Source organism: Brachycentrus maculatus, unplaced genomic scaffold (genome assembly GCF_059751285.1).
Source record: "Brachycentrus maculatus isolate JH-2025_06_01 unplaced genomic scaffold, ASM5975128v1 h1tg000525l, whole genome shotgun sequence".
NCBI classification, from domain to species: domain Eukaryota; kingdom Metazoa; phylum Arthropoda; class Insecta; order Trichoptera; family Brachycentridae; genus Brachycentrus; species Brachycentrus maculatus.
The window spans coordinates 1-13,333 of record NW_028281271.1 but is presented as its reverse complement, the minus strand read 5'-3'; the positions used below and the strand labels follow the sequence as shown (position 1 = coordinate 13,333).

The 13,333-nt window shown below is 38.0% G+C and overlaps 1 protein-coding gene and 1 non-coding gene across 2 annotated transcripts; both read right to left on the bottom strand.

Annotated features, from left to right (window-relative positions):
* Nucleotides 1-197: 197 nt before the first annotated feature.
* LOC148301744 (uncharacterized) lies at nucleotides 198-13,161 on the bottom strand (the record flags this gene model as incomplete). The annotated part of the gene is made up of 6 exons (XM_088272779.1): nucleotides 198-1,225; nucleotides 3,200-3,356; nucleotides 4,753-4,979; nucleotides 7,140-7,287; nucleotides 11,668-11,815; nucleotides 13,025-13,161. Coding segments are annotated over 6 exons (1,845 nt in total), but the record flags the coding sequence as incomplete, so codon positions are not given.
* On the bottom strand, nucleotides 12,325-12,397 carry TRNAG-ACC (transfer RNA glycine (anticodon ACC)). The gene has a single exon. It is a non-coding gene; the product is annotated as a tRNA-Gly (tRNA).
* Nucleotides 13,162-13,333: the final 172 nt, after the last annotated feature.

The window sequence follows — 13,333 nt, the reverse complement described above, 5'->3', positions numbered from 1 at the left end:
TCTAAATTAGACGGCATGTTCTTAGGAAGAGTGAAGCTTTTGTTATTCCTATCTATGTAGGCATCCATCTGGGCGAGGTAATGGCTCGGAGACACGGGATTAGCATTCCCGTCATGTCCCGCATATATCTCGTAGTCAGAAACGCATCGGCGGGCAACCGACCATAGGGGATTGTTCTTATCGTGTTTTTTGCATACCCTTTTAGTGAACACCTTGTTCTTAGTAGCTTCCTGGCTCAAGCTGCAGTCTTCCAGAGAATCAGAGGAAAAATTCCCATCATCGTTTTCCAGAGGCGGTAAGGCGGGCGTAATTTCAGCCACCTTTCCGAATTTGTCGAATGTTTTCTCATCGACTCTGTAATCAGAGGTACCACTTCTCGGCTCATAGTCGTCCAGATCTCCGTACTTCCTGGTGATCTCCGCAATCATCTTCTCCGTGTCGCTCTGGATAGAATCCACCAAACTCTTGCCGTTGTCTTTCATCAGGTGCGAATCGGTGTCCATGTCGACAAAGTAGCTCATTGAATTCCTCTTCCTCACGTCCCTGACCGTCTGGCTTCTCGGGATGGCGGTCCTGGCGCCGGCGTCGCTGTCCAGGCCCGCCCCGAGCGAGTCGCCCCACTTGCACTCCTCGCTGACGGGGGAAACAGGGCAGGACTTGTAATTTTTTAAGATACTCCTGGATTTGAGGCTCTTGGAAGGGTTCTGGCCTCTCTCCGGGACCTTGAGGTTGTTTTGAGTGTCGAGTTGAAGGGTGAAGTTTCTATTTTGGGCGGGTTTGTTGGCTTTGGGGAACAGGCGATCGAATACTTTTCCGGGCTTTTTATCGTCGCTTAGATCAACCGTGAACGCGTGACCTCGACCAGTTTTGGGAGTATCCTTACTAAGCGCATCAACCGTCCTCCGGGAACAATCCGTCTTTCCCGGTTTGTCTTTATAATTCTTCTGGAATTGTTCGTGCCTTTTGCGGATGAATTCCGAAGCCGTATAGTTGAGGTCGTCCAGTTTCAAGGCGTAATGTCTGTGGTTTAAATTTGCGGGGATATCGTACGGGTTTTTAAACTTGGTTTCGTAATCACTGACCGCTGGTTTTTGGTTTTGATTCACGTCCGCGGTCAAGCTATCGTAAAAGGACTCTTGGTTTTGGTTGCTTTGAAAGTTGTAAGACTGATTTCGGTTGTATCTGTTATTGTTAGTGGATGCTTGGGGAGGGTTAGTCGGATTTTCTGGGAAGAAAAACCCAAAACCACAGTTAGTCAACAAACGAGTACACTAATCACACATGCATATTCATATTCTAGGAATTGTTCAAAACTCTCCAATGAAGGAGATTCAATATTTTGAGTAATTGAATGTTTTAATTTGAGAGGTTCAATGTTTTCATTAGAGAGGTTTAATGCTTTCATTAGAGACATTTAATGCTTTCATTAGAGAGGTTTAGTGCTTTCATTTGAGAGGTTTCATGCTTTCATTTGAGAGGTTTAATGTTTCCATTTGATAGGTTTGATGCTTCCATTTGAGAGGTTTAATGTTTTGATTTGAGAGGTTTAATGATTTAGTGAAAAGGACAGATTCTTCATTAAAATTATTTTGCATAAAGCGGTGCATAAACGTGCTTACAACATAAGCAGTGTCTGCGACCACAAACAAATCCAATAAACCGCTAAACTAACTGGCCAACCATCACACCGCTGCCCGCAGGGGTGGGCAGAGGGCACAGAACTGCTCTGTCTCAGAAAAACATTCTTCGACTTCTTAACATCCATGCATCTCCTCATACATACCCACCGTTTCTTCCGACTCCTGACCTGACCACTCCCAAGTATTTGAAATACCTGATAATGCCAAGTTTTCCTCTATTACCAACCTCATTCACCTAATAAATTAGTATTACTGCTCTTTCTTCACTCAAATATAAAAAAAAAATACCCACAAGCTTTTCCAAATAAATTATATTACATCATTTTGAGTGTGTCCAAATACAAAATCTGGATTATCTCCAATTACAGGAGTTATTTTCATATCTTTTTTAAACATCTCATCAAAGATGAAGAAGAATATGGAATATTTTATAATAATATCTCATGTGTGTGATTATAATCCAGGATTCGGACCTCACATACTAATATAGGGTTAGCCAGAGAGAATCGAACGCCACACCACTCTGTCTTTGCAAACATTCTTTGCTTCTTGTACATTCATGTATCTCCTCATACATACCCGAAGATTATTACGACTCCTGACCCGGCCGCTTTCAAGTATTTGACATACCTGATTGTGCCAAGTTTTCCTCGGTCGTCCTCTGCTTCTTTTTCCAACTACATTCGCCCCATAAATTTGTTTAACCGTTCTTTCTTCACTCATACGCTCCACATGTCCAAACCATCTCAACACACCTTTCTTAATTTTATCAATAATGCTTATCTCAGCCTTACATTCTTTCCTTATTTCATCATTCGAACATGTATCAAACATCGTTTTGCCACACATTCGTCTGAGGGCTCGCATTTCGACTGCATTCAGTCTGCTTTCATCCTTCTTTTGCCAACTCCATGCTTCGCTTCCATACATAAGGGTTGGAACCAAAACTCCATTGTGTACTGCCAGTTAAGCTTCCGCTGATAGATTTTTATTTGCTAAAACTGATTTTAGTGCACCATTCACTCTGTTCCCAGCATTCACTCTCCTTTCTATGTCTTTATCAATCTTTCCATCCCTAGAAAACATACTACCCAAATATATGAAATCATCTACCTGTTCCAAAATCTCCCCATACTTGGCAAAACCATTTCAGAAAATCTATTGTGACACCAAATTCAATGCATATTGCATCTTTACAATGTTTGAAAATAATGTAGAATGCATGGTGTCACAACGGATTTTAAGAAATAGTGTAGAACTTGAATTAAAAATGGATTTTGCATAAATTTAGTAACTCTGGATCAGAAAGATTAAAAGAAAGAACCCAAAAAGTCCCTGTAGCCGAAGGGTAAATTCTGACATGCGTCAATCATTCAAACCAGTGAGGGATCAGGTTTATACACCATTCGCTCTGATTCCACCCTGCTTTTTACACATCATCCGCCAGTCTGACACTGCTTTGTCACAAAGTGCTACGATTAGTTTTGTTACTGGACGTCGGAGAGTCCGTGACACCCTCAACCTTTAGAAAAGTGAATATCCGGATGGCCAATAGTCACCTGAAGCGTAGCCTCGCTGGCCGCCTGCGGACGGGATGTTCTGGGAGAGGGGGCGCTGGCGGGGGGCGGAGGGCCTCGTCTCGGCCTCGCGGTCGCCGTTCCGGTAGCTCAGGTCCATGGTGGACTGGCTGGCCTTCAGCTTGGACCGGTATCCGACCTGGAATCATCGATATGAATAATCGTTGAGATGGTTCGGACGTGTGGAACGTACGAGTGAGGAAAGAACAGTTAAACAAATTTATGAGGCGAATGTAGTTGGAATTAGATTAGAGTATGGCGACATTGTTAATTTTACTAATGTTAGATGGTTGAGTTGCGGAAAATGTTTAAAATAATATTTTGAGTTACAAGAAAAAAAAAATTATAATATAAAAAAAAATTATAAAGACCAAGTATAACATGCCTATTTCCGAATAAAGAAATGGATAAATATCACAATGTATGAAAGCAGACTGAATGCAGTCGAAATGCGATCCCTCAGACGAATGTGTGGCAAAACGATGTTTGATAGATGTTCGAATGATGAAATAATGTAAGGCTGAGATAAGCTTTATCGATAAAATTAAGAAAGGTGTGTTGAGATGGTTTGGACATGTGGAGCGTATGAGTGAAGAAAGAACGGTTAAACAAATTTATGGGGCGAATGTAGTTGGAAAAAGAAGCAGAGGACGACCGAGGAAAACTTGGCACAATCAGGTATGTCAAATACTTGAAAGCGGCCGGGTCAGGAGTCATAATAATCGTCGGGTATGTATAAGGAGATGCATGAATGTAGAAGAGGCAAAGAATGTTTGCAAAGACAGAGTGGTGTGGCGTATGATTCTCTCTGCCTACCCCTGCGGGGAAGAGGCGTGATGGTTAGTTAGTTAGTGATTATTAGCTAATAAATTCATATGAAAAATCACAAGACTATCATTGTGGGAACATTTTAGGAAAATCTATCAGCATTCTTATTTAAATCTGTAAAGAAGTAAGGGAGATATGAAGGTTTAAACTTTGGATATTTGAATAAAACGAAAAACGTGCGTTCGCATACGTCATCAAATTTCCGTCATTGAACGTTTTATGACATCATATGGTTTATTGCCTATGGTTATTACAGCTATAATAGTAGTAGTGTGGATTGTTTGTTTACCACTGCACTACCATTTGTGTTATACAAATATGAGGGGAGTGGGGTGGGTAGGTTGACCATAGACATCAACAAATAGAGCCGCCAATAATTTAGCAATGACACAAACATTAATACAACTCCATCATTTCTGTGACGTCATTCATTGCCAACTTACGAAAATAACGTTTTTTCGAAGGCGAATTTTCCAAAAGAAAATGATGAATGAAAATATTAATTATATCGGCTGTTATAAACACTTCACGAGTCTAATACAATCCTTTATAGGTTGAGTATGTTAAATTAGATATTCCTTCCGTCTGACCAAGATTCATTGGCAGGTATTTATGAGGAGATGAATGTGGAAGAATGACTGGTTTGATGGGAAGTAACATGATGGATAGTTAGCTAGTAAGTGAAGGCAGAAGAAGAAGACCCTCACGCTCTCCAGTTGCTTCTTGGTCTCTTCTATCCTGCGGGTGAGCTCCTGCCTGCGGTTGAGCGCGCCGGGGTCGTTGAGCGACTGCTTGGCGGCGCTGATCAGGGCCGCATTGCGCGGGGGCACCGCGGGAGCCCGCCCGGGGGGGCCCTGGACAGGAGCGGCCCGAGGCGGCGACTTGGCGGCAGTTGGAACGGACTTGTGATGTTGGGAGCTGATGGACGTGTTGCCTGGAGAACAAAAATCAGAATTCTAAATGACTGTCACCTATTATCCTTGGCTCTACCCGACCCAGTTTCTCCAGGGTATGCTTGGCTACAATAGTTTAGAGACTAGAAGGAATGTGTATTTAATTACGCATTTTTATCGATTGTTGCGCGGTATGATCGATAATCCTGAAATTATCCGGAACATTGGTCTGTATGTTCCCGATAGTTACCTAAGACAGCGTCGGCATAGATTGTTTCACATTCCTATACACAGGACCAACCTGCCGATGGTTATGCTTGTAGGAAGAGCTACCGCTATGTTGAACAATATCACATTGGATATTGATCTGCTCCATGTGTCCGAAGGAGTTTTCCGAAGCGGGATTCTTCTACACCTTTAAGTCTTCTTGCTTACTTTTACTTTTAATATGTACGCCTTGAACATTGTTTGTTATGTTTCAATTCAATTATATATTATTTTTTTATTGAATAAATTGAAAATTAGAAAATTGAATTGAAAATTGCCTCGATATAACAGATCTCTTTACAATAGATCTATCTAACAGATCTATGTGGTTGCTTCGCATTGGAAGGGAAAAGGCGGAAAGTGATTTCAATAAAGTCCAGTTGTAATTATTTTATTGTAAAACCTTTATACTGTAAATTATTATTGTATGTCTAGTATGTAATGTATATAATCTAATAATTAAAAAAAAACTAACAAATTATAATAAAAAATAAAAAAATCAAATTGTATTGACACGTTAGTATTTCGGCTCAACACAGGCCATGCCTAAAGAACCGTAATACATATCGCTCACTCCTTTCAAGAACGTCATATATCAAAAAACTTGATTTTTCAGGAGAGCGTTTTTAAAGTTTAAAAATATAATACAATGTATTAAAAATAAATATCAATTCACTTATTGAACTTTTACTGTGCAACAGATCTTTTTAGGTAAAACCTGAAGGTTTTTTCTCCATTTGAAAAATATTTAGTATGTTTAAAAAAATAATTAAACAATACCTTTTCTTCAAAATGCAAAAACAACACTTTCTGCCCTGTAGCGGGTAAATATTAAGTTAAAAATATGCCACATTTGCTGGGATATATAACATTTTCTGGGCATTCCGAAAACATGCACAACTGAAAATTGACGATTTTTGATTTATGACGTTCTTGAAAGGAGTGAGCGATATAGTAAATGCATCTATGAAATAAATATGTATCAATGAATGTATCTATGTATCTATAAAATAAATAAATAAAATAAATATCCAACAGACATATTTTCCCCTTCCGGTGCTAAAATAAAATGCGCATCTCGGTGTTGGGTAGTCACTACACAATAAAAAATTAGCGATTTTAAATCGGAAAAATACGGACATTCATAGCTAATCCCCTTAATTAATTATAAATCAAATTCAAAATTATAATAATTTAGATTTATTTGCTGAAAAAATGAAAAAACCATCTGGCAACGCTCACGGAACCAGCACTCCACTCTTGTTGAAAACTCTAGAGCTACTGCCGCTAACCCGCTAGCTAGCCAGAGAACATTGAGCTAATATTTATTCAATATTACCCTGGACTGGTACCTGAAGCAGAGGGCTGATCACCTTTCCTTAGTGTTTTAACGATCAAGATAACACTGCGTTTATATGATGCAGTGCCTTATGCACCATTGGGGTGCGGACAAGGGTTTGAATGAAAATATCTATTAGCGGAGGGCTGATCACCTTTCCTTCGTGTGTCAACGATCAAGATAACTCTGCGTTTATATGATGCAGTGCCCTATGCACCATTGGGGTGCGGACAAGGGTTTGAATGAAAATATCTATTAGCGGAGGGCTGATCACCTTTCCTTCGTGTGTCAACGATCAAGATAACTCTGCGTTTATATGATGCAGTGCCCTATGCACCATTGGGGTGCGGACAAGGGTTTGAATGAAAATATCTATTAGCGGAGGGCTGATCACCTTTCCTTCGTGTGTCAACGATCAAGATAACTCTGCGTTTATATGATGCAGTGCCCTATGCACCATTGGGGTGCGGATAAGGGTTCGAATGAAACGAATATCTAGTGTACAACTAAAATGTGAGCCGGTTGCTAGAATTTTAACCGAATGCGCTATATACCACTACACAACATGGGGGAGACAAGAATCACATATGGTTACCTCCCGGATTCCCGGACTCCATCTCTGCTCCGCTGAGGCTCTCGAAGGCGGATTTCAGGAAGCTGGTCCTCTGGGCTATCCTCTCCAGAGATTCGCAGCTCCCGGAGAGCGGGTTCCGATCTCCGTTGTCACCGCTAGGAGTCGATACCTGCCAACATCAATCACGTTCTTCAGTTTATTCTGCATATATTTGATAATTTCACAAAGCAAACTCAATTTACAACATTCTGAGTGGGTCTTAGCCCTTCACATATCAGGGTATTCGACTAAGGTGTTATTTTTACATTTAATTTAGTGAAAACATAATTCCTAAGTAAAATTTTGAGTGTGTCTGTACCTGCCAACATCAATCAAGATTTTCAATTCATTTTTATTTTATTTTTATTTCTTTAATAAGCATATAATCCACTAATATATATATATATATATATATATATATATATATATATATATATATATATATATATTGTCCGCCTCCGTAGCGTAATGGTCAGCACGCTCGGTTACCGTTCTGGAGGTATCGGGTTCAAATCCCAGGGGGGGTAAAATAAATATGAGTGATTTTTTTCACTGTAATATTTATTCAATATCACCATGGACTGGTACCTGAGGCGGAGGACTGATCACCTTTCCTTCATGTGTAAACGATTAAGATAACACTGCATTTATATGACACAGTGCCCTATGCACCATTGGGGTGCGGATAAGGATTTTATTATTATATTATTTGTATTATATATATATATATATATATATATATATATATATATATATATATATATATATATATATATATATATATATATATATAAATATATATATATATATATATTTATATATATATATATATATATATATATATATATATATATATATATATATATATATATATATATATGTATATTCCGGAGCCGGGAGATCTGCCTTCTGCCCACACCTCGTGGACCTTCTATTTCGCCTTTTATGATTAGGTGTAGTATTAAATAATATATATAGTAAGAACAAAAATATTTCTTTTATTTTTTTTAAAAGCGCAAGCCGATATGTGCATAGCAGTGCGGGCAGGCGTCTGGCGGAGCTGTGTGCAAGAGGTGAGTGCGAGAGAAGCATGAATCGGCGTGTGAGTGTGTGCGAGGGTGTTGGAGGGTGAGTGAGGGTGTTTAAGGGTTTGTGAGGGTGTTTGATGGTGTGTGAGGGTGTTTGACAGTGTGGGAGGGCGTTCGAGTGTGTGTGAGGATGTTTTTATTTGTTTTCAGTTGCATTTATTATTTAATTTGCTTATTATGTACAAGATTTAAAGATCGCTACTATATTTCTGTTTCTTCTGAATTCATTTTATTTCAATTTTTATTTATTCAAAGATTTGGCATTTAATTTGTAGAATTTCATTTTAATTTATGTATTAAATTTAAATCAAACACTATTTTTTTGAGAATACTAAGCTGTATTTTAATGTTAAAACAAACACATAGATACATTTAAGTCTTGAAAAAATATACAAAAAAAAAAGACTATTATATCTTTTATTATATAACATTAAACCACGAGTGTAAGTCCCTCTCCAAGCACAAGAGCACAGTCTCTTTTATGGAGAGGCACAGCGAATCGAAATATAAAAGTTCTCCATATGCATAAATGATTCAAATGTATTATGTTATAAATAAAATGTAAATATATTAAATAAATAAAAAAAAATATATAAAAATAAAAAATTGTGACAATTTTTTAGCCGAGTTATGGCATTTTCAAACGAATGTCACGTTGAATGTTTATGTGTATTTTTAATAATAAAATACAACTTATTAGACTAAAAAAAATCAGTGTCTGATTGAACATTTAATACATACATTTTAAAAAAGGTGTTTTATTTTAAACTGTGTTGGGAACAGGAGGGATAATCTAGTGTGGGCCAATCGGGTACTTGTCAGCATTTGCCCATTGCTGGGAGGAAACCACGTTGCTCTCCTCAGGAGAAGGCGGACTGCTGACTGTCGACAACAGGCCTTCCGTTCCACCAGAAGAGGGTTCGGCATTCTGTTATCTAGCTTGCTTTACAGATTATGTGAGGTATGATAGATAGATCATGTCCGCCTCCGTGGTGTAATGGTCAGCATGTTTAGCTACCGTGCTGGAGGTCCCGGGTTCGATTCCCAGGGGGGGAGGTGAAAATAAATATTAGTGATTTAACACTGTAATATTTATTTAATATTACCCTGGACTGGTTCCTGAAGCGCAAGAGTGATCACCTTGCCTTCATGTAAGTAATGATCAAGATAACACTGCGTCAATTTGATGCAGTGCCCTATGCACCATTAGGTGCGGATAAGGGTTATAAAGAAATAAAAAATGATAGATAGATCGTGCCAAGTCTTTTTCAGTCGTCCTCGTTCTGTTTTCCCTCTCACATTCGCCACATATATTTTCTTAGTCATTCTCTCGTTATCCATCCGATCCACATGTCCATACCACCATAAAGAACTCTTCCAAATCTTTTCAATTATTCCTCGTTCAGCCTTGTATTCCTTTCTTATATCTTCGTTTTTAATTCTGTCATACAATGATTTTCCACACATTCGCCTGAGGGAGCGCATTTCAACAGCGTTCACTCTGCTTTCATCCTTCCGATCAGATAAATCAGAACCTAAAATCTGGCAGTGTCAAAAGTCTGCGTAATCGGAGGGCATGTATGACTAGATGTATGGATGTGAAGGAGGTATGTCAGGACAGAAGAGTGTGGCGTTCCATCGTCTCTGCCTACCCCTGCGGTGAAACGGCGTGATGGTAGTAGTAGCAGTAGTGATAGATAGATAATGATAGATTGTGCGAGGTGAGTCGGTTAGTGGACTAGAATACTAAATGAGAAATACCATGATTTGAATGTGCGGGTATATCCATATCTTGTGTTCGCGTGCATTCAAAAATAAAAAAAACAAATAAAATATTACAATTCCACTACAAAAAATGACTGTGAACGTAAAAAATCAGTATGCATATTTTGTCATCTCAATATTGATGATGAGGAATATATGTCGCTCACTCCTTTCAAGAACGTCATAAATCAAAAAACTGTATTTTTCAGGAGACCGTTTTTAAAGTTTAAAAATATAACACAATGTATTAAAAATAAATATCAAGCCACTTATTGAACTTTTTTCTGAGCAACAGATATTTTTAGGTGAAACCTGAAGGTTTTTTCTCCATTTGAAAAATATTTAGTTTATTCAAAAAAATAATTAAACAATACCTTTTCTTCAAAATGAAAAAAACAACATTTTCTGCCCTGTAGCGGGTAAATATCAAGTTAAAAATATGATTCTTTTTCTGGGGTATAGTACATTTTCTAGGCATCCTGAAAACATGCATAACTGAAAATTGACGATTTTTGATTTATGACGTTCTTGAAAGGAGTGAGCGATGTGTCAAGGTATTCATAGGGCTTATGACATGTCATAGGCTGGTTATGTGATCACTTTATACCCGTGTAACATTCACCATTCTACCCATAGTGGCCCATTCCACCCAATTAGGACACATTGTTGCAAGTATTTATTTTTCTATTTCTTCTTGGTCTTCTAGGCCTAGTGGCGTGTTTTTAAAAGGAATTGTCCTGCTGGGATGTCGATTTACAGCTGCCATTTAATCTCTTTGATCGTCTGCCCGGGAATCGTTCTACCTTGGGGCTGGCCGTGCAGGGCAATGTGGGGGAGTTTGGATGGTTTCTCATTCTCATACCATTGTCTCCTTCGTTGCCTTCCCCACCTAACGACATCTTCCATCTCCCATATTTCCCTTATCCTGGTGTTCCTTATTCCATCTTGTAGACTCTTGCCAGATATGCTCCTCAGTCTTCGAAGCTAAATAAGCACTTCACAAATTTATCAACTGATGGCGCCATCAGTCACTCTTCCAAATCTATATAAAATGCTACCTGCGTATGGAAGGCACCCAAGGCCATCGCACATATACAGGTTTAAAAAATTGATGCAATATGGACAGAATGATGAATGTTACACAAGTCGCTCACTCCTTTCAAGAACGTCATAAATCAAAAAACTTGATTTTTCAGGAGATCGTTTTTAAAGTTTAGAAATATAATACAATGTATTAAAAATAAATATCAAGCCACTTATTGAACTTTTTAATGTGCAACAGATCTTTTTAGGTAAACCTGAAGGTTTTTTCTCCATTTGAAAAATATTAAGTATATTTAAAAAATAATTAAACAATACCTTTTCTTCAACATGCAAAAACAACACTTTCTGCCCTGTAGCGGGTAAATACATATTAAGTTAAAAATATGCCACTTTTGCTGGGATATAGTACATTTTCTGGGCATTCCGAAAACGTAAAGAACTGAAAATTGACAATTTTTGATTTGTGGTGTTCTTGAAAGGAGTGTATGAAGTGATCACTTAAGCCAGCCAAATGCCAGGCCGTAAGCCCAGGGATGCTCAGAATTCCATCTTCTTTCATATTAAAAGAATGATCATATCAAGTTGAGACACCTATAATAGTTTGGGAAGCCTACCTCGTCGTCGTCTTCGTCAGAGTCCTGGCCGGAGCCGCTCACGGAGGTGGCCGACACGGTGACCATGGGGATCGGGAGCACGGGTTTCTTGGCCTTCCGCTGCGACTGGCGAAGCTCTTCCACGTCCATGGCGTTCACCGTATACTCACTGCAATGGTGGTATTAAATTATCAAGATATTTATATTCTTAGTGCAATTAAAATGTAACTTTGTTTTAAAATCACTATAAGTATTTTATTATAACTTAATTATAATGTCTACCGGTTTCCAAGCTAACCGCTTCTTTATCAAGACTGTGATTAATACTATAGTATTGAAGTATTACTTTAGTATTAATCAGTCTTGAAAAAGAAGTGGTTAGCTTTGAAACCGGTAGACATTAATAATTAAGTTATAATAAAATATTTATAGTGGTTTTAAAACGTAGTTACAATTTAATTATAAAATGGAAAATCACAAAGTTAGTGCTTCAAATATAAATTATATATACTTATTATTAATAAACACCTGATGGTGGATAAGGCACTGCATCATAAAAATGGAGTGTTATGTTGATCTTTAACACATGAAGGAAAGGTGATCAGCCCTCCGCTTCAGGTTCCAGTCCCGGGTAATATTGAATAAATAGTAGGGTGAAAAATCCCTTATATTTATTTGAGCCCCCGCTGGGAATCGAACCCGGGACCTCCGGTACGGTAGCCGGGCGTGCTGACCATTACACTACGGAGGCGGAGAAAACTTTAGAAGTAAACTTTAGTAAAGTAAATTTAAGTAAACTTTTTCAATAAAAAATTGATTCGGAACTAGGACTCTACTGTGTGCTACCATTTTAGTTTTCGATTAAAGAAAATGATTTAATTTTATCAGAAACGGCAAATATTTATTAAAGTTATGGCTAAAGTTTAGAAGGAAATTGTCGCATGACGCTCACTCCTTTCAAGAACGTCATAAATCAAAAATCATCAATTTTCAGTTGTGCATGTTTTCGGAATGCCCAGAAAATGTACTATATCCCAGTAAAAGCTGCATATTTTTAACATAATATTTACCCGCTACAGGGCAGAAAGTGTTGTTTTTTGCATTTTGAAGAAAAGGTATTGTTTAATTATTTTTTTAAATATATTAAATGTTTTTGAAATTGTGAAATAACCTTCAGGTTTTACCTAAAAAGATGTGTTGCATAGTAAAAAGTTCAATAAGTGGCTTGATAGTTATTTTTAATGAAATGTGTTATATTTTTAAACTTTAAAAACGTTCTCCTGAAATATCAAGTTTTTTGATTTATGACGTTCTTGAAAGGAGTGAGCGATGTGGTGTTTTGAAATGGCCCCATACACCAAATAATGGACTTCCTCACCTCGGAGTGTTGTCGTCAATGTTATCCGGGTAGTAGATGACCCTGTCGGAAGCCCGAGTGTTGTGGTCTGAAGAAGAGGTCCGCTCGCCGTCCGAAATGTCTTCAATGTCGCCGTCATGCTCTGTAGACTCGTGATCCTGTAAAACGGCATTAAATAATATCGTTTTCATACAAATGTTTGCACAGTACATAATTAAAATGTGACTTTGTTTTAAAATCACTATAAATATTTTATTATAACTTAGGTGATTATAATGTGAAGCGGAGGGCTGATCACCTTTCCTTCATGTGGTAACGATCAAGATAACA